Consider the following 21,768-nt stretch of genomic DNA (forward strand, 5'->3'; position numbering starts at 1 on the left):
CAGTCCGTCAGGGAGAAGCTGGTGGGCCGCCAGGGTTGGAGGGGGCGGCCGGGGGGCTGGCAGGAGCGGGAGCAGGAGCGGGGTTGTGACATTCCCCTGCACCCACGCTGAACTGAACGTGAGGGGATTGCTAATGAGGTCGAGGAGAGTTAAACATTCCCCTGCTCCAGAGGGCCAGGCTGGGACGGGAGAGAGGAGGGGGAGGTGGGGCGCTAGGAGGGGGCAGCCTGAACCCCAGGAATGTGCAGAGGCTGCTGCTCCCCACAAGGCTGTTCCAGAGCCGGGAGCCAGGGCCCCGAGCCTCCGGCCCCAGCAGGAGCGGCTAAGCCAGCCAGCAAGGGGATTAACGAGGCTGAACAGTCTGCCTTCTTTCAGGCTAATTCCAGAAGGTTGGTGCTATCTCCCACCTCCCTGCCAGGCTCCTTGCTGGCTGGCAGCCAGCTCTGTACCAGCTTTCATGAGGTCCCTCTTCTGTCCTCCTCAAATCTCAAACAGACCCCACAGTGGGTCTGGCCCTCCCCTGTTTTCAATACACATGACCCTTAGGTACCCAGGACCCCCTCTCCCCAGCACCCTCTCCCCAGCCCAGCTGACCTCAGAGCCCTCCCCAAAAAGTTCCCCCTGATGTCTAATTCTAGTCTTACCTTTTGCAAATTGGAGTTCCATTTTCTTTCCATCCTACAGTCAGAGGACAGAAAACCCCATGGGCCAGCTCAGTTGTGCAAAAGCAAAGTTCATCATCTCAGGGCTGGTGCTTGGGGTGGGAATTAGGAGAATTTTAGGGCACTTGTATCAGGTTCCTAAAGGGGGTTCCCCAGCAGAAAGGCCCTGAGGGCCAATGGGGTCACTCCTCCCAGCCCCTCCCTTCTCTATCCCTGGGGAGGGGCACCCATCTCGGCCACGCCTCACCCCCACCCCCAGCCCCAGGGGGCTGGGCAGGAGCTCTGCTGGGGACTTGCCCTGGCTTAGGCGGCCACTGTGGGCGGGCCCCTGGCCTTTCCATCCCCTGGGCCTCCCCCTGCATTCTAGAGCCTGGGGCGGCTGCCTTTGCTGCTGCCACTGCAGGACTGCCACCTCGCCTCAACCTCTGACCACTTGCTGCACCTCAGTCCAGTAGCTCTTTTCGCCTGGTCGTGACCTCGGTCCCCTGAGGGACCCTGGTCCAGCCCTGAGCCCTGGAATCCCCAGCCCCCTCCCCTGGGCCATGGCCAACTCAGGCCTCCAGCTCCTGGGCTACTTCCTGGCCCTGGGTGGCTGGGTGGGCATCATCGCCAGCACAGCCCTCCCACAGTGGAAGCAGTCCTCCTACGCAGGTGACGCCATCATCACCGCCGTGGGCCTCTACGAAGGGCTCTGGATGTCCTGCGCCTCCCAGAGCACCGGCCAGGTGCAGTGCAAGCTCTACGACTCGCTGCTCGCCCTGGAAGGTAGGCCTCGTGCCCGCTGGGCTGGGCAGGTGGGATGTAGGGGTGGGGGCAAGCTTTCCCACAGTCGGCCATCTGCACTGGGCTCCACTCTCCAGCCCCTGCCCGCAGGCACTCAGGAAGAGCCAGGCCAGCCTGGTGCCCCGCTGGGGACAGGGGCTTCAGGTTCTGGCAGCCGTGGGTCCAGATCCCAGCTCTGCCACTGTAACCTTGAAGGAGTCACCACCCTTCTCTGTGTTCTGCTGTCCTCATCTGGAGAGGGGAGCTCTCTGACTTTCAGAGGACTCTGGAAGGTTCAGATGGGGCTCAGTCAAGCCCCTTCTCTCTACTTTTCCCCACACTCTGTGCAGACACACTGTGTGTACACACCTCCTTGCCACATAGACAAGCATGCGGGCACTCAGGTGCACCTCCGCACACGTGTGAGAGCACACACACGTACATGCATGTGCACACACAGGTAGCTCTCCTCCTCCTGGGATGTGGAGTTGAGCCTGACTGGTAAACAGGCACCACTGCAGCTCTTCCCCTGGCCTGGGGCTGGCCCACCCCACCTCTGCCCTGGTCTCCACAAGCCTAAGCCGGGCTGCTGTCACATGGCCCCTGCCACTCCAGACCAGGCAGGTCATCTGGCCTCCCTCAGGGATCCAGATCTTCTGCGGTGACCCCAGGCCCAGGACTGAGCCCGGCAGCAGGCGTACAGCAACCCCAGGTGACTCAAAGGGAAGAAGGGAAGGTGACCTGAGGCAGAATGGCCAACGAGGGAGGCATCCCTGCCCAAGGGCCAGCCTGGGTTGAGCAAGGCCTCAGACACCCACAGCTCCTCCTTCTGCTGAATCTGAAAAGCCTCAGGAAAAGCTGCCCCTGCTGCTTGGGAGGGATGGGCCAGGCCCCAAAGGGAGTCCCCTGGCCAGAGAGTGGCAGATGAGAGAACTCATCCCACCCTGTCACCACACACTACCCAGAAGAACTTGCAAGGGGGGAGTGAACAGTGGGGTTGAACGGTGAGGCTCAGCTTCACATCCTGTCTTCACACCCTGCCGTCACTAGCCCCTCACACCTAGCCAGTGGCTACCTCACGCCTGGGCAGGTGGCAGCCCAGGAGATGCTTCAACTCCAGCTCCAGCCCCTCCATCTGGGGCTCCTCCCACCCACCCCCCTCTCCCACCACTGGCTCAGTCCCTCCCACCCCACCCAGGTCACATCCAGTCAGCTCGAGCCCTGATGGTGGTGGCCGTGCTCCTGGGCTTCGTGGGCATGGTCCTCAGTGTCGTTGGCATGAAGTGCACCCGGGTTGGAGACAGCAACCCCATCACCAAGGGCCGCATTGCCATAGCTGGGGGCGCCCTCTTCCTCCTGGCAGGTGAGTGTTCTGGCTCCTTCTCCACCATCTGGACCATGGCAGGTAGTCCCATCTTGGGGGCCAGAGCAGAGCTGAGACCCCCTCCCCTGTCCTTAGGCCTCTGCACATTGACGGCTGTCTCATGGTATGCCACCCTGGTGACCCAGGAGTTCTTCAACCCAAGCACACCTGTCAATGCCAGGTGAGTGCCAGGGCATGGTTTGGGCCAGGGGACAGGCTGGGCCTCCAGTTCCACCTCCTCTGGGGCCACTGGCCTTTGTCCAGCAGGGCACTTGGAGGGGGAAATTGGAGGAGCCCCAAGTGTTGTCACTGAGAAGCTGTCTGGAGTGGGGAGCAGGCAGGGTGGGGCTGGGCCCTCCAAAGGAGCAGGAGGCCTATGGAGGCCACCCCAGGAGCTAAATGCCTTGGCTCTGAATTTAAATCCCAGCTCTGCATGGGCTGGCTGTATTCCTTAATCTTTCTGTGCCTGGTTTCCTTCCCCGTAAACTGCAGCTAGGACCGAGGACACAGCTCAGCATGGTTGTGAGGGTTCTGTGCGATACAGGTAAGGGACTTAGCACAGCTCCTGGGCCCTGGAGAACGTTCAGTACGCCTGAGTTGTTATTCCTGCAGGACGCGCTATGACTTTGAGCCAGAGAGATGAGGCTAGAGAATTCCTAAGGGCAGATGGCTGAAGGCTTTGCAAAGGGGAAGGTTTTGTGCCCCATCCGAGGGTGGAAGGCAGGACAATCTCTCTGGCTGTGGTGTGCAGAGTGGTAGAGAAGGGGCAAGGCCATTAAGATGCAATTGCAAAGGTCTGGAGCAGAGATCTTGGGGCCAGAGGCTAGCAGTGGAGAGTAGGCTCAGAGATATTTTGGAACTAGAATGGTCAGGACTTGTAAGGCAGAGGGGGTGGGGGCTAAATAGGGGGCACTATGAAGGGCCTGGTTCCTCCCTTACCGCTCATCTTGGCCAGGAGCAGGAAATGGGACAGTCTCAATACCAGACATCCCAACATCCCTTGGGCCCTGGGGTGGAATGAAGATGAGAAAAGAGATGCCTGGTTTGTTGCAGTTGGGAGGGCTCCCTGGAGGAGGCAGCAGTGTGGAGAGGGGAGGAAAAGGAGACCTCAGGCCTGAGGCTCATTCCCTGGGCTACCAGCTCTAGCCATGAAGACCTGCCAAGTAAGAGGCAGCTCAGCTGAGAGATGCCAGACTGGCACTAGCCCCTGTCCCTTCATCACACCCCAAGGCCACCTGGGTTGCAGGCCCTGTGCTAGGCCCTGGGAACACAGGTGAATCTGATGTTGCCCACCCTCGAGGTGCTCTGCAGGGACTGAACTGCCACCAAGTAAGAGTCAGCGCAAGGCGGTGAGAACAGAGGGGTCAGGGAAGCAGGAGTAGGTGGCATCTGAAGGGAGAGGCGCAGAAGGCTGGACGCTCCAGCAGGTGGCGCCTGGTGCAAAGGCACCGAGGTGGGGAGACCCAGGCACTGCCGTGGGACGGGGCTGGCCTTCCGCAGGGCCTGTGGGTGGAGAAGCTGGAGTGTCAGGCAGAGCGGTCTCCCCCAGGGGCAGTGTGAGCCCCGCAGGGAGTTCTGTGGGCCAGACGGTGACTGAGAGAGGAGGCAGGACTTCCCCGCTCCTCCCCTCCCCGACGGGACCTGGCTGTCCCCCAACACCCCCTCCACTGGCCAGAGGAGCAGAGGCCCGAGGCTGTGTGGAGCAGAGCCACCCTGGTCCTGGGTCACCCTGGGCGGTGTTGATGTGCTGCGGCAGGGGTGGGAGGAAGGATGAGCATTCATCCCAAATTACTGGGAGAGCCCGAGGCTGGAAGCCCCGGGGGAGGATGGAGGCGAGGCCCTGGGCGCAGCCGCACCTTATGGCGTCCTCCACCCTTGGCAGGTTCGAGTTTGGCCCGGCGCTGTTCGTGGGCTGGGCTGCCGCCGGCCTGGCCATGCTGGGCGGCTCCTTCCTCTGCTGCACATGCCCGGAGCCGGAGAGATCCAACAGCAGCCCGCAGCCCTACCGGCCTGGACCGTCGGCCGCCGCCCGAGAGTACGTCTGAGCCCGCCCAGCTTCCATCGGCCCCTGCAGCAACCCGGGCGGGGCCAAGAGTGCACAGGGTGTCCCCCCAGCTCGGTTAGGGCTCTGAGCAGCTTGTCCCCAGTATAGGCGCCCACTTTGCACTCTGAGACAGACCCAGACACTCAGAGTTTGTGAAAGGCAGGCCCCAGCCCTCAGGCACACTCACATTGCCAGGTCCAGGTCCAGGCGTGGACCTCTCTGCACCCCGTCATGGGCACCAGCGGGGTTCTGGACACTAGCTGGCTGCTGTCCCTTTCACTGGCCACTCAGTTACTCACTGAAGGGCAACGTGAGTGTCCACTCTGTGCCGGGCCCCAAGGACACAGCAATAAAGACGACCTGGGTAGCTGGAGCCCATCACCTCCCCAGGCCCACGGGCTCCTCAGAGCAACCCGTGGAGGAGGCAGTGCCAGCATGACGAATGTCCCCAAGTCACACACAAACAGGCTCAGACAGACCAAGAGACACAGCCCGGCTGGCTGAGTTCAGGTCTCAGGCTCTTCCGTAGGCTGAGCGCTGCATGGACACCCACATAAATGGCCAAGCCAGACCATGTCATCCCTGACTCCGAAAAGGGTCGCAGCAGGGCTGCTGTGAGCCATACTGGCCAGTCCCTGGGTCTGGGCCTGAACCCCACAGCCCTTGCCCTTCCCTCCACTGCCTGTTGCTCACCCTACTAACCAGCTCTCCTCTCTTTTGACTTTCAGACCAGTTGTTAAATTGTCCGCCTCCACCAAGGGCCCCCTGGGTGTGTAATGTCCATGTCTCCAGCCTGGCTCTGTCCCCCTGCCACACTTTGACTGTGTGTTTGGTATTTTTTGGAAAGAGATTTGAGCATTCAGCCCCAAGTGTGGTATCATTTGATCTGTCCCTGGTATGGCAAGGGTGGGGCTTAGCTCAGAGAGGTCAGAGCTGGTCCCTGGGGTCCTTGGGCACAAAGATGGGGAGACAGGAGACAGAGATCCAGAGTGGGTTACATAGCACATCCCAGCAGGTCAGGGCTCCTGCCCCTACCCAGGAACCTCCCTAACTGTCCTTGGGTTTGCACCAGGACCCCTTGATTGGAAACACCCCCTCCTGCCAAGGCCTGGCCCTGCATTAGGGTCAGGGGTCCCCTGGTCTAAGGAAAGATACAGTCCCACCCCTGCTACTCTGGCTGCCCCTGGAGCCTGGCTGAGGGAGGGGACAGTCCCTGGGAGGCCCTCCCTCTGGGTGCTGGGGCTCAGAGCCCGGTGAGGGGACACTAGAGGAGCTCGCTGTGGGGAGGAGGGCCAGAGGGAAGGATGTTAGGGCCTTGCAGGCATATCAGAAGCCCCCAGCTCTGCTCCCCACCACAGTGCTGCCACTTTCCCCACACCCGCTCTTCTTCCTCTCTATTCTACTGAGGTCCTGCTGCATCCCAGCCTGGGAACCGACAGAGGGATGGGGTGGCCTGAAGCTACCTGAGACAGTGGCTGGAGCTCCAACCTCACGCAGAGGCTCTTGGTCTTAAAGGACAGATATCACTGCCTTAGAATAGAACTGAGAGGAATGTAGGGAAAATTACCCCAGATCAGCCCCTGCCCTCGTGCTCAGGCCTCTCCCACCCCAAACGTCCTCCCTGGACCTGAGACTCTCTCTGGCCACAGTGCCCTCTCTCCCCTTGGCTGAAAAGAGCTGACTCCAGCTGTCCCTTGCCTTTCCCCGTCCCCCTCAGCCAGCTCTGTTCTGGCTGCCTCCACCACCTGTCCCACCAAACCACCAAAGCCCGAGGACACAGCTCAGCCTTCTCCCATCAGATAAGATGCCTGTCACACACGCTTCCCCAGGAGCAGGTAGGGGTGGGAAGGGAGGAGCAGGCAGCAGAGCTGCTGTGGGATCATCCACGGCTGCCCTGGCCCAGCAACGGTGGCAGGTACATGGGGCGCGTCAGGAGCTAGGGGGTGGGCCTGAGCCTGACCGGGCTCACCAGGGCCCTGCCCCTCAAACAATGAACGAGAACCACCAAAGAGCCTGTCTGGGTGCCTGATGCTATAATGCAGCAGTTCTTGGCCCTGGTACACATTTGAGTCACCTGGAGAGCTGAGGCCCAGCTCGACCTCCCGGGTGTCCGGGCTTCATGGGCCTGGGGTGGACCTGGGAATCTGAGAACCAGGCAGCTCAGCTCCCGAGGGAGTGCCACGCGTTGTCAGCACTGAGGCCACTGCTGTGAGGCCTGAAGCTCAGGGCTGTGAGGGCCACATTTCTTGCCCCTCTGGAGTCTCATAGACGAGAAGAGGTAGGAAAGATGAGAGGAAGCCCTGTCTCCCTCTGTCTTTTCTGAGACCAGGCTGTTCGTTAAGATTTCCACACCTTCCCAATAAATAAATAAATCCCTTTTCACTGAAGCAATTTTGAGTCTGATTTTGGCCCACACAGGCAGAAGGGCCCTGACTAACACCAGATTTTGACCCTAGAAAGTGCGTGTCGCAGTGAGAGCTCCCGTGACAGATGCCACTGAGCCGGGTGGGATGGGGGGCCCAGAGGCCCGCCCTCCGTGTCTAGGTGGGGGATTTGGACACCCTTGCTGTCTGGTGGGGAAGCAGTTGGCCAGGAAACCATGTGTTGTCTCTTGAGGTTCAGGGACTGCCAGAGGCTTGGGAGTTGGTAGGAATATGTGGGGATTGAAGGTGCTGGCTGCTTCAGGAATAGGCTGCGGGAGAGACGAACTGTAGGCCGGCAGGTGGCCCGATGGCAGGGCAGGAACAGGCTTCCGTGTGGTCCTTCTTGAAGGGGAGCCCTTGTGCCTATAGCCGGAGACTGGAGAGGCGGAGAGACGGATCCACTCACAACCCCGTCAACACACTGATTACAACGCAGGAGGTCCTGGCACTGGGAAGACATCTGGGAAAAGTTAGAGGAAGCAGAAGCTAGAACAGTTTGGGAAGCCTGATCCCCCAGGCCTCTCCTCTTTCAAATGTCTACATCCTGGCCACCTGCCGCTGCCAACCTGCAGTAACTAGCCAGGCCTCCTGTTTGCCGTCCCAGCCTCGAGGCTGGCAGATTGAGAGGAGACCCAGGAAGATGGGTCAAAGAGAATGATCTGAAAGCTGGTGCCATTGTTTGTTAGCAGAGTTCCTCCAGGAGTGAATGAAAATACGGTTTGGGGAGGAATATACCTGAGCGCTCAGCCCTCAGCCCCAAAGAACGTTCGCCCCAGTAGCGCGTAGCGTGGCAACAGAAGGTGTTCAGCTAAGGGGAGCGAGTCGGGGCGCTGGAGTAGCTGACCACCCATTGCCTGCACCCGAGAATGTGCATAGGAAGGAGGAATTAGGTGATTTTGCCAAATTATGGTTAATTTTGTGTTATACGTATTAATTCTGTGTGATAACAACACTGTGGTCATTATATTTTTAACAATTATCTGCTAGAGGTGCACGCTGAAATGATACCATGGCTAGAGTTGCTTTAAAATGCTCTGGGAACAGAAAGGTCAGGAGCTGGGGAAATTATAAGATTAGTAAATGCCAGTGGTCCTTAGGGGTTCACTCAGCTCTTCTGTGTGTATGGTTGCAAATGAAAAAAAATGAGAAGGTTATAAATACCTCTAAGTTTTGCTGATTGTATTGTTTAATATACTCCCTGCTGACCACTGGAATGAGGGAGATGAATACTCCAGAGATTCTTGTTACTCAAAGCACAATCCTCCAACCACAAGCATCGCACCACCCAGAAACTTGTTAGAAATACAGATTCTCAGTGGGGAGGGTATAGCTCAAGTGGTAGAGCGCATGCTTAGCAGGCATGAGGTCCTGGGTTCAATCCCCAACACCTCCTCTAAGAATAAATAAATAAATAAGCCTAATTACCTCCCCACAACAACGAAAAGGAAATACAGAGTCTCAGGCCACACCCCAGACTAGGTGAAACCAATCCACCATGTTAAGGCCATCTCCTGGGGATCTACGTACAGACTGCAGTTTGGGAGTTGCTGCTCTAGGCCAGTGAGAGCTGTGTGTTGCTTCTCCTCTGGATGAGAACTGCAGCTGAACTGCTGTTTCTCTCTCATCATTTGAATACTGGATATAATGAAAAGTGGTTCGATGTAAGATTTCATCTAGAGTTGGCAAGACTACGGGGAACCATAACTAGACCTGATCCAAGCAAAACTGGAAATGAAGAACAGACAACACCCAAAGCAGTGCTTCTGACCTTTTCTCCTCACAGAGACATAAAAATAATTAGTTCAGTGTATGCAAATAGTGCAGGCCATTTTATTCTGGACAACAATCCTGTTGAAAACCACTAAAAATGTTGAGGAAAGTGTAAAATATTCTTCGAAGCATCAATGGCTTGACATGATGCTGCGGAATCACCAAGTCAAAACCTGAAGCCCTCCCGCTCCCTCTCTGCGTGGTAGCCCACGTGGTCACCACCAAGCTGAGGTGTCCTGGGCTGGCAGAGTCTGAGCTGGTTACACAGAAGGGGGTTGAACAAATAGTGTACAGAAGATAATGGGAGCCAGGCTTTCCATTGTCAGAGAATCAGTTTACAGAGATGGAAATGAAGAGAGTAGAATACGTCTTGTGGTGTTGGACTGGAACTGCAGGCATCTGGATGAACACATGGCTTTTATTCATATGTAGATAAGTAAAACACAGTTTTGTGTGTGTTCATGTGTGTGATACACCTACACAGTCAGCCTTCTGTACCTGTGGATGTGGGACTGGCAGTATGGAGGGTCGAATGAATTGCCACGCTATTTTATATAAGGGACTTGAGCATCCGGGGACTTTGGTATAGTTGTGGTGGGGGACTTCTGGAACCAATCCCTCACAGGCACTGAGGGCAGACTGGACATGTATCTGTGTGCTTTATCCCCTAGAAAGGTCAAAAAGCATATCTTGATTTCTGAATACCATTCTCCACTAAAAGGTACCAGAGCTCCGTGAAGAAATGGCTGTTTTGAGGGCTGGGATAAGGAAAGTACAAAATAAGCTTGGAGTATCTTGTTGCAGAAGGTAAAAAAGTGCTCAAGGAATGACAGAGACACGTCTAAAGGATACAGAAGCCAGATTAAAGGGGTTCCCTCTGGCTTTATCTGGAACAATTTGAGCATCAAAATAAATAATGACAGTAATGGATTTTAAACTCAGTGAATAAAAATAAGAATCCACCAGCCCATATTAACATGAATAATTAAATGAAAAGTGGGGGAAAAGAAAAAGCTCTACTTAACAGTAAAATGCCAACTGATATGAGTAACTTATTAACTAGTAAGTTCAAAATATTTAACTTTGCTGTGATGAAACATAGTAGACGTATCTTAATCAAGTTGGTAAGAGTTAACACCACCAGAAGTGGGACAAGGCAGAATTGTGTCCCCTTGATACAACGCACTGAGAAGAAAACAGCATCATTTATATGGTATTCCTGCTAAAGGTGAATAAACTGAATCCACTTACGATATGACAGACAAATGCAAATTGAGGTTATTCAACAAAATAACTGCCAGTACCCTTGAAAACCGTCTAAGTTATAAAAGACAGGAAAGACTGAGGAGCTGTTCCAGACTGAGGAGATTGGCGAGAGATTACCACTACATGCAGTAGTGAGGGTGGACTGGATCTGGACCTATAAAAGACATCTTGGGATAACCAATGACATTTGAATGGTGTCTGTAGTTGAGATGATGGTACTATATCAAAGTTAGTTTCCCGTAGACAGGTATTTTTGTAGGACAGTATCCTTGGATTTTAGGAAATTAAACACTGAAGTACTAGAAGGATAATGAGGTGTCAGGAAAAATATGCATAAATACACCTGAAGAAAGAGTTACAAGGCAAATAGGTGCAAGATAATATTAATTGGGCAATCTAAGTAAAGGGCATGCAGGGATTCTTCAAACTATTCTTGCAATTTCTCTCGAAAGTTTGAAATTAATTTGAGACAGAAAGTTAAAAAAAAATTCTAAGGGAAAGTTAAAATACTGGGAAACTGCTCTTCTCAGAGGGCACTTAAAAATTCAGGCAAGTATAGACGCCTCCCATGATGGAGATGGAAAGGAAATCTTTGTGCTCACCTACAATGAAGACAACAATAAAAATCTTTATTTCACCTTCATTTTTGAAAGATGTGTTTGCTGGGTATGGAACTCTGGGTTGACTCCTCCCTCTTTTCAAGAATTTATAGTTTAGTGTTTTCTAGTTTACATAGTTTTGAAATGGAAAGTCTGCTGTAGTTCTTATTCGTGCTCCTTTTTCTCTCACAAGTGGCCAACTTGTCCGATTTCCCCCATTTTGGGTTTTCAGGAGTTTGACTCTGCAGTGCATAGGTCTGTTTTTCCCTTTGTGTTCATTTTGCTTGGGGTTTTCTGAGCCTCTGGGATCTGTGGTTTGTGATCTTTCATTGATTTTGGAAAATATTCAGCCATTATTTTTTCAAATATTTCTTCTGCCGCATTTTCCCTGTCTTCATCTGCTGTTTTAGTCACATGCTTGGTATTGTGTCACAGCTCTTCTGTTCTGTTTTATGTCTTCCATGTTTTTCTCTGTTTTGGTTTGGATCATTTCTACTGACATATCACCAAATTCATGAATTTTCTTCTGCTCTGTCATCATTTGATAAGCACATCTAAGCAATCCCTCATTTCTGGTAACGGGCTGCTCATACCTTGTGCTTAGTTTGAAATCTGGATTCCAGAGTTTTTCTCAGTGCTCCTGAGCCTCAGTATTCAACACTCCCTGCACACCTGAACCACAGGGACTCCCCCTCCTTGCTCTTGCCTCTTTCCCAGCAGCAGCCTCCCATTGATTGCTTTATGACCCAAGGTTCATACTGGTGGCAGGGAGTTTTCTTAGCTCTGCTCCAGCCTTAGTCGGAGACAGGCCCTGTGCACCTGAGCCTCAGGGGTAGGGCTCTCTCCTCCCCACAGAGTATCTGTAATGGTAGTGGGTCCTGGGTAGGAGGGAGTTTCCTGCCCTCCCATCAGGCAGCAGACTTCCGTTTTATATCAGTTCAGGATCCTAGTAACGAGTTTCTTACTTTTCCCTAGGGTCAGGTAGCTTTTGCTTCTACCGCATCTCAGAGACAGGCAACCTTTGTTTGGGACTTCTTTCTTTGCTTTTCATTCCTTTTGTATCTCCTAATATTCCAAATGGGGTCATTATCTTCTACTTGTTAGTGCGGGTCTGCTGCTTGTGAGTGCTCTCCACTTTTATCCCAAAATGCCTTTTTTAACTTCATATTCTACTGTGTATAGAATCTGAAGCTGGCAATTATTTTCTTTCCTATCACTGAAGATATTCCACTATTTTCTGGTACCCATTGTTTCTGTTATGAAATCAAATATCAGCTTAAATGTCAATCCTCTGAAAGTAATCTTTTTTTTTAAGGTTTCTTGCAATATATCTTTTTGCCTTTTTTTTTTTTAAATTGTGGTACCATTATTGATGTGTTTAGATGTGGATTTCTTTCCATTTAACCTTTCTGGGATTCTTGATTCTTTCTTTTGGTGTTTCCCCCTCTCCCTACCTCAGTCTTTAGTCATTTCTGATTAAATCTCAGCCATTCTCTCTTCAATTTTCTCCTTTTTCCTTCCTTCTGTGGCTCTAACTATAGGCTGGTTGATTTTCTTACTATATTCTCTATCTCTTAGTTTTTGTCCTTTATTTTCTACATTTTCATTCTGTGTACTTCTTTACAAATGGTTTCCTTCAACTATCTCTCAGGGGGTAGGATATAGCTCAGTGGTAGAGCACATGCATAGCATAGCATGCATGAGGTCCTGGGTTCAATCCGCAGTATTTCCATTAAAAATAAACCTAATTACCTCCCCCTGAAAAAAAAAAAAGAAAAAAGACAAAAAAAAAAAAAAAAAGAAAAAGAAAAAGAAAAAGAAAAAGAAAAAAGAACAACAACAAAAAACCTGTCAGTTAACTCATTTTATTTTCAACTGGGTTTAATCAGCTTCTAAACCTGTCCATTGATTTCTTTGGTGTATTGTATTTTTATGTTCTCAAATTTCCACATGGTTAATTTTTGAAACTCTGCTATGTTGATCTATATAGTTCCTGGTTCTCTTCTTTATTAGTTTGCTAGGGCTGCAATAACAAAGTATTATACACTGCGTGGCTTAAACAACAGAAATTTCCCCACGTTCCTGGAGGTTAAAAGTCCAAGATCTAGGTGTTGGCAGGGTTGGTTTCTTTCTGACACCTCTCTCTTTAGATTGTAGAAGCCTGGTCTTCTGGTGCCTTCATATGGTCCTTCCTGTGTGTGTCCCTGTCCTAATCTTCTTGTCTTACAAGGACACCAGGTATATTGGATTAAGCCTCACCTCAGTGATCTCACTAAACCTTACTTACCTCTTTAAAGACTATGTCCAAATACAGTCATATTCAGAGGTATTGGTGGTGAGGATTTAAATACATGAATTTGGGTTGGAGAGGGTCACAATTCAGCCTATAATATCTTCTAAAATTTTCAAGCTTCTCCTTTTATCTAATGAGCATAGTAAACATAGTTGCTTTACATTCTGTATCTGATAGTTTTTGGTATTCGGACTTCCTTTGGGTCTTTTTCTATTGTCTGCTGTTTCTGCTGGTCCTTGTTCATGGTGACTTGTCTCCTGGTAGACCTAGTTATCTTTGAATATATGCTTAATTTTCGACACTTGGAAAATATTTGTAGAAATAATTCAAAGCCTAGGATCAAATTATTTTTCACAAATAATACTTTCTTTGCTTTTGTTTGCTGCCTGGGGTGAGGGGAGAGGAATCAGGATCGCCTTTAACCAAGTTCAGGCCTTGAGGTTTCTGGGTCCTGACATGACTCAAAATCAGGTTGCAGACTATGTGAGGGTTGGTGTAATTTATTACCATGATACAACCATTCAAAGTCCTCAGCTCCAAGTATGGGGTAGTACACAAGGCTTCCCACACTTGGTGGGCCTGGACTCTAACTTTTTCCCTCTAGCGCAGTACAACTGCTTCTTCCAGATCAGCAAACACATACACTTCCCAATCACTGCCCAGCCCCTCAGTTGTCTCTTCTAGATTTTCTTTTTTGTTTCTTTTCTTTTTTTTTTTTTTTGCAGGGGGGTAGGTAATTAAGTTTATTTGTTTAGTTTTTTTTTTTTTTTTGATAGAGGTACTGGGTATTGAACTCAGGACCTCATGCATGCTAAGCACACACTCTACCACTGAGCTATACCCTCCCAGCTCTCTTCTAGATTTTTCAAACGTATCCCGGGGAAAAGTAGCCCTGAGCATCAGACTTACTTTTCTACATTGCTATCCTTACCTGGACCTAGCCTGGGAATCTCTCAGTTATTTTGTTGCTTTTAGAAAAATTTTAAAGAATATTTTGCCTACTGTTCATAGCAGTCTTCAGAGGTCCAACATTACCAGAATTTGCAGTTTAGTTATCTTTTCAAAATGCCATATACAATTTTAAAATACATTTAAAAATTATTCCCCAAGTAGAACATTTATATTATTTCCTCTTCTGTGAAAGTGATTGTTCATGACAACCCAAATAAACAGAAGAATTGTTAAATATTAAAATACCAGAGTTGGTTTAAAATTATATCACCTATTTTTTAAATTTTAATTTTTAAATTTAAATATGAACTCCAAAAATTGTACAGTGAGCACATGAATCTCACTTTATGATATTTTTACAAAAATAGGAAAGATGATATACATATGACAAAGCCATTAAAAATTGGTTGTTTCCACTAAAGATTCTCATCTTTAAGCAAGCACAGAGGCAGTGGCCATTGTTGCACCAACCCCCGTTGTTGCAACCCCTTCCCCTCCAACTGAAGTGACTTCCAGGCAGGTGCTCCCACCCCTTATCCTTTAATTTAGTCTTTTTCCCCTTTTGAGAGCCAGACATTAAAGGCTAGGACAATCAAAAGCAACCACGTAAGTGGGGGAAATTAGAAAGTCACCGCACATGCCCAGGGAAAGGTACAGGCTCGGAAAAGATTCGGAAATAAGACACATTTCCACCTCAGATGATCCATGGCTTTAACTTCTCTTTCTGCAAAATCTGACAGTCACTGCAAGATTCTAAAATCAGTTTTCTGTTTTAAGCCTTCTTTTCCCTATATCTTTTCTCAGCATCTTTACCATAATTTTTCAATTTTTTATTGCAGTACAGTACATATAACATAAAATATACCATCTTAACCATTTAAAAATGTACAGTCCGGTGCTATTAAGTACATTCATATTGCCATGTAAACACCATTACCACCCATCTCCAGAATTCTTTCCACCTTGCAAAACTGAAACTCTGTACTCATTAACACTAACTCCCTAATACCATCATTCTATTTTCTGTCTCTGATTTTGCCTAACCTAAGTACCTCATATAAAGGGGATTGTATAGAATGTCTTTTTGTGATATACTGGATATAGGACTCTTGGTTGACTTTTTTTTTTTTTTGACTTTAAATATGTCAGCCACTGCCTTCTGACCTCCAAAGTTTCTGATGAGAAATCTGCTGATAATCTTATTGAGAATCCCTTGTATGTGATGAATTGCTTCTTTCTTACTGATTTCAAGATTCTTTGTCCTTGTCTTCTGACAGTTTAATTATGTCTTCATGTGTCTTTTTGTAGTTAATGCCACCTGGAGTTTGTTGAGCTTCATGTATGGTTATATTCATATCTTTCATCAAATTTTAGACATTTTCAGCCATCATTTCTTCAAAATTTCTTTGCCCCTTTCTCTCTTCTTCTGGAACTCCCAAAATGTAAAGCCCCCTAGGCGCTGAACGTTTCTTCAAAAATTTTTTTCTGTTCCTCCGACTCAGTAATTTCAATTTCCCTACCTTCAAGTTCACTGATTTTTTCTTCCATCTGCTCAGATCTGCCTTTGAATCCCCCTATTTTATTTTACATTTTAGCTATTGTAATTTTCAGCTGTAGAATTTTTTATTTTAGATTTTCTATTTTTTTTATTGATACTTCCATTTTGTTTATACATCGTTTTTTTTTTTACATTCTCCATATTATCCCTTAGTTCTATGAGCATCTTCACTTGTTCTAAAATCATTGTCTAGTAAATCTGTTTGCCAGGTCTTTCTCAGGGAGAGTTTCAGCTGGTTTAACTTCTTTCCTTTGATTGGGCCGTATTTTCCTTTTTCTTTGTATGCCTTATATGTTGTTAAAAATTGGGTATTTGGATGTAATACTGTGGTAACCCTGGAGATCAGATTCTCTTTTCCAGGGTTTAGCTGTACTTTTTTTTGTTCCTTTTGCTCTAGGCCCTCTCTGTGCCATGGATCACCTGAGGTGGATATTTGTTGTATTTCCAAATCTTTTCCAAGCCTGTACCTTTCCCTGGGCATGTGCGGTGACTTTCTAATTTCCCCCACTTACGTGGTTGCTTTTGATTGTCCTAGCCTTTAATGTCTGGCTCTCAAAAGGGGAAAAAGACTAAATTAAAGGAAAAGGGGTGGGGGCACCTGCCTGGAAGTCACTTCGGTTGGAGGGGAAGGGCTTGCAACAACGGGGGTCGGTGCAACAATGGCCACTGCCTCTGTGCTTGCACCTCCCTTGATCGGGGTGGCGGACTGATTACAATTAGAACACAGAACCCCAATATTTGGGGGACAGGGTCACCATGGATGCTGCAATCTACATGCACAGTACTCCAGGAACACGTGCACAACTGCCTGTCATGGGGCTGGTCTGGGTGGGGGATGGGTAGCTGCTGCAGAACTAAGCTGAAATTTCCAAAATTAACCTCAATTTACCATCTAAGCCTTCCCTGGATGTTGCAAGCTTTCATGACCCCAGAATTCCAAAATAGTTACATCAGACTAATTCTACCAGTGTACTTGTCAAGGTTGGGGGACAGATTCCTGGTGTTTCACACTCAGCCATCTTCCCAGAATCCTTTCTCACTCCTTCCTTTTTATGAAGTTTATGATAGTCTGGGTCCTCCAAGCAGTAGTCCCCCAAATAGGATTAAACATGCAAGGATTTTAACAGGGAAACACTTTTTAAAGAAAATGGGTAAGGAGCTGGGGGAGCCATCAGATAGTGCCTTACTGAAGGAGTACTGGGGAGAAGAATCAGACTGCCACGCGGTCTACTGGGTTTGGCAAGGCCATCAGGGGAGTCCTTGAGCCAAAGGTGGCTGGCAGAGGAGTTCCATGTCTTCCAGGAAGAGGACTGCTTATAATCTTTGCTGAGGTCACTCATTCGCTTGTAAGAACTTGGGAAGAACAGTCACTTGTAAGAACTTGGGAAGAACAGTCTCAAGGCAAACTTGGTAGTAGATTTCAGAACAAAGCATCTTGGGTCAATTTTGTTTCCTTTAAAGACTTGTAAGTCACACCCTCATAGGCCAACGTATTTTCAGTTTACAATTTTCAGAGCTATTACCTCAGTTAATCCTTACAATATTCCAGTAGTAATAACAGCCAACATTTACTAAGCACTAACAAAATGACCTAACAAGAAACTTAGGAAGTAGGTACTCTTTTTGTCTCTACATTAAAGATTTAAATTGCTGACTATGAGGCTCCTTCTTTGCATTTGGATTAAGCAGTTTGATGTTGGGATCCAGGAATCTGTTGATTTTTCTTGTGCATGGCCCATAGATCTTACTTTGAGAAATACTTCAATGTTCAGTACTGACTTTTATGTGGTAGCTCCACATTCAGGCTCTGGGAGGTGGTGAAGTTTCATTGGCAGGACTGGAACTCAAGTTTTCTGACTCGAAACCACTTTCTACCCTGGTGTCTCAAAATGATCTATGATAACTGAATTTTATGCACAGGTTGAAATGAGGCATTTGGTTGCACCATAATCATAAAGCTGTTATTGGTTGGTTTCTCTTTAAAAAAACCCTCCCCTCAAATTTACCTATCTCTGGAGTGACCACAATCCCCATGTTGCTCAGGGAAGTCCTTTCATCACAGTGTAATCAACAACCACCTCTTTCACCCTCAAGAGCATCCTATTTGGCTAAAACAAAAATTACATGGTCTAATGTAACTAGTATATCTGCCCTTCCAGCAGCAACCCTCACTTCCTTCATCTCACTTCTTCCCAACTTCAACATACTTAATAAGCTTTTATTCTGTACTCCTTGGCTGTAGGTCCTGGAAAATAGCAACAATAAACAGCCAAAAATCTCTGCCCTTAAGGAGATCGCCTTCTAGCAAAGACAAAATACAGAATATTGATTAGCAGACGACACACTATGGAGAAAAGTCAAGCAGGGAAGGAGGATCAAGGGGATGGTCTCAAGATCTGGGCATGGGAGGGGCTGTAATTTTAAAGAGTGGTCAGGTCTTCTTAGTCCTTCCCTTCTGAAAGAACTGAGGGAGAAGCCATTTAGTAACCTGGGGAAGCATTCTTCCTGTAGAGGAAAATTATAAAGGTCTTGAGGTGGGAATGTACTGGTACTGAAGGAAAAGGAGGCCTGTGAGGTTGAAGTGGAGTAAACCAGGGGGAGAGCAGCACAAAGTGAGAGTTGGACAGGTGGGGGCACCTTGCAAAGTCTCCCGTAGGATGCTGGCTTCCCTTCTAAAGCAAGACTGGAAGCCTCTAGAGGGGTTTGAGCAGAGAAGTGACCCAAAGTCTGACAGCTTTTAAGGGGACAGAGACCTTGTCTGCTATGTTGAGAATTGGAGAAGGGTAGAGCATGAGAAAGAAGGAAGCAGAGAGCTCACCTAGCAGGTGAGATGGAGGCCTGGACCAGTGTGGATGGAGGTGGTGAGAAGTGGTCACTCTGGATATATAAAAGGCAGAATCAATAGTATCTGCAGGATTTGGACGTGGACTGTTTTATTAAAAACTGGGAAGTTAGGAATGACTGGGGGCTTCGGCTGTGACCTCTAAGGATGGACTGGCTGTTGCTGAGATAGGAAAGGCAGTGGAGTAGCAGCCTATCACCCCTCAAGCTGCTGCAGTCTGGGACCCACACATGCAAAGCACTGTTCCCACCCTTAGTCTCCTTGTTGCTAAGCCCAGTGGACACTTTCCAGTCTCCATCTTCTCTTTCTTTGACCTCTTGGCTGTGATGCCAACTGAACCATTATCCTTTGTTCTCCAGGATTGTGATGTCCCCCTTCCTGGATTTCCCACCTTTCTGGCCATCACTTTGATGTCCTTGGCCTTGTTCCAAAATTCTGGGCCTCCACAGATACTCCCTGAGTGATTTCCTCCATGACCACAGCTTTTGATAGTCACCTAATGATTGTCAAACATTCAACTTCGGCCTATACCTTACTCCTTAGCTCCAAATCTGCTTCCCACATACTCCTATTGGTGCCCCCGACACCTCTGCTTATGTAAGGCCGAAGAGACCTCTCTATTCCAGCAAGTGGCACCATCCGCACCACCACACTGGGATCACACCAGATTCTCCCCTCTTCATTATCCCCACATGCACCTCGTCATCTACACCTGTCAACATCTCAAATTTGACCCTTTCCTACTACTGCCTATCATTGGTCTCATCTTACTGGGATTTCTACAATGTCCAAATTGGCCACTTTGAGTAATCCAAAATGAAAATCAATTTAACACATTTTTCATTCTATTTAAATCAATCCAGATTCCCTATCACCAGCTCCTCAGCCCACACAGAAGGGCTGTACAGCTCACTGACCCGAGTCAACGAGGTGCTAAGACCATCACTTACATAGGTGTAAATGTTCTGCAAGTTGACTCAATTCTTCTCATCCTTTACAGCCTTTATAAACAGGCAGCCAGATTGAAGGAATATAAACAGGCCCTCCAATAGCTGGGGTACCACTCAGAATAGGGAGAGGCAAAGTTCCTAATAAGGCTGCTCCTCCCCAGCCACAAGCCAGCCTTATCAAAGTATCAGAGACTAACCCTTCCACTAGCAGAACCTCAGGACTAAACCTGTCATGGGCTACACTTCCCTGTTCACCTGTCTCCACCAGATGCTCAAGCTTCCCCCATTCAGCTGCCACCACCTGAGTTTCCACCAGCTCTCTCCGACTCCTAATCTCATCTAATACTGCCCCCTTCTCAAAGTCTCCCCTGTGAACTCTGGAATTCAGTCACCAGCCTCTTCTCTGAACATTCTCACTCTTACTCTATTTCTAACCAGACTTGCACCTAGGACACCAATTCCTTGGAGCTCTTTCAGTGATGGGTTTTTCTTCTAAACTCTGAGCACCATGGTGCCAGTGGTAGGCTAGGTTTCCACTTACACCACTGCCACTTCTAAATGCAAACTTCCTTTTGAGGTCTATGCCTTCACACTATATCCATTATCCATCAGCATTTCTTGACTTTAATTTCAGCATCTTCACACTCAGACAGGATCCTTTGAACATCATGGTCTATTTTTGACCTCTTCACTTCCAGCAATTTCTTCCTCCCATCTCCCACTCACTTGACTATAACCTGAACTATCACTACTACCAGTAACTGCTTATCTCCAGGCTAAGCATGCTTGTCTAAGGCCACCATCTCACATTCTTTCAGCTCCCTTAAGTCAGTACTCCTATACTCCATCAGTCAATTTGAAACACTTGCCATCTCCCGGACCAATTCCAATCACCAGGGAATCCTATGTGCTCTTACTGTCTAATCAGGTTTTGACTTGGATCTGGGAACCATAGTGCCAACCATACCTTGCATTCACTTTCGATGCCTTTGCTCTTTTTCTCCTGCTGGATTCAGCTGGCCAAGCTCTGGGTAAATCCAACCCTCATCTGCTGACAATTCTATTTCTTTGGTATACTTTTCCCCTCATTCTCCAAGACCACAATCTTACATTTTTACCCCTCCCCAAACCTCCAACCTTTCTTCATTTTTCTGAGGCCCACCAAAAAATTCCTTTTGAAACTTTTACTGAACTGAATTTGAATAAAGAACTGATATTGTTCTCAACATTAATGAACATGAAAACTCCCATTCTACTTCCATGTCAATAGTTTTGCTTCTTCCCAGAGACTTAGATGTTACAGACCTTTCCTTGATGCCACCACAAAGTGTATCATTTCTATTATACAAAATAAATTTTAACCACAGGGAAGAGATGACATGCCTGATTTGATACAGCACTCAAAAGATTTCTTACCATTCTCTGTACTCACTCTGTCCCAGCCACATAGGTCTTATAAAGGAACATAAGGTATTCATTAACTGTTACAGCTAGAGAACCAGGCTCAAGGCTGAGTGTCAAGAACGAAGAGACAGAGTTGCCAGAAAGGAAATCACTGTCATTGCTGAAAAGCGTTCCTTCCACCCTCTCCTCCAGGAGACAGTACTGACTTACCTGAAGTCTCAGGCGGGTGCATCTGAATTGTGGACCAGGTTCTAAACCTGCAGACTAGCTGAAAGAATGAATGCACTCTCCTGTTGCCTTAGCGACTCAGAGGCTATCTAATCCTTACATACAGTGAAGAGATTCATAAACTGCTGGGCAACACAAGACAAATACATATGAAAAAATGTAGTTTTGCTGGCAACATTGGCAACAGTAAAAAACTTTCCTCCTTGCTATGGTTTTTAAAATCATTCTATTATTTGATATTTAAGCATTGTTGGCATCATTTCCACCACATACATCCTAATGTAGGCAACTATAAAAAACACTGCATTTGACACACCACCATCACTGTGCAAATGTCTGTTCCACTGCACTCTTGCCAACAGTATTTTCATAACCACCAGAGTTGGTCCTGAATTGAGAAAAGGAGCTTCTGAGTGTTGACTGATACTAACTAGCCTAGCATACTAGCATATTTCCCCCACTTTATTCCCAGTCCCCTGAATTAAAATTATTAGTGCAATATAATAAATCTCAGTTGACTCCTGAGCCTACTCTAGAAAAAGGCACTACCACCTGGCCTTACAGAGCACTGCATGACTCCTGCATGGGCCACGTTAGCCTACTCTATATCCCCATCATCTTTCCCCTTGGACCTCAAAAGGCTGGCCAGAATG

At 48.3% G+C, this 21,768-nt stretch overlaps 1 protein-coding gene across 1 annotated transcript; it reads left to right on the forward strand.

Moving 5' to 3' along the window:
* The first annotated feature begins 538 nt into the window (after positions 1 to 538).
* On the forward strand, positions 539 to 7,218 carry CLDN19 (claudin 19). The gene is made up of 5 exons (XM_010959763.3): positions 539 to 1,427; positions 2,623 to 2,787; positions 2,884 to 2,968; positions 4,670 to 4,822; positions 5,560 to 7,218. Exons 1-5 carry the CDS (start codon positions 1,205 to 1,207, stop codon positions 5,606 to 5,608), a joined length of 675 nt encoding a protein of 224 aa, XP_010958065.1. The 5' UTR covers positions 539 to 1,204; the 3' UTR covers positions 5,609 to 7,218.
* Positions 7,219 to 21,768: the final 14,550 nt, after the last annotated feature.

The sequence above is a fragment of the Camelus bactrianus genome, chromosome 13 (assembly GCF_048773025.1).
Source record: "Camelus bactrianus isolate YW-2024 breed Bactrian camel chromosome 13, ASM4877302v1, whole genome shotgun sequence".
NCBI lineage: Eukaryota > Metazoa > Chordata > Mammalia > Artiodactyla > Camelidae > Camelus > Camelus bactrianus.

Bases quoted from the DNA above. Each gene is read 5' to 3' on its own strand.
- CLDN19 (XM_010959763.3), top strand. From the start codon at position 1,205: ATGGCCAACTCAGGCCTCCAGCTCCTGGGCTACTTCCTGGCCCTGGGT. The intron at 1,428-2,622 runs GTAGGCCTCGTG...CACCCCACCCAG, and splicing joins CTCGCTGCTCGCCCTGGAAG to GTCACATCCAGTCAGCTCGA. The intron at 4,823-5,559 runs GTACGTCTGAGC...TTTGACTTTCAG, and splicing joins CCGTCGGCCGCCGCCCGAGA to ACCAGTTGTTAAATTGTCCG.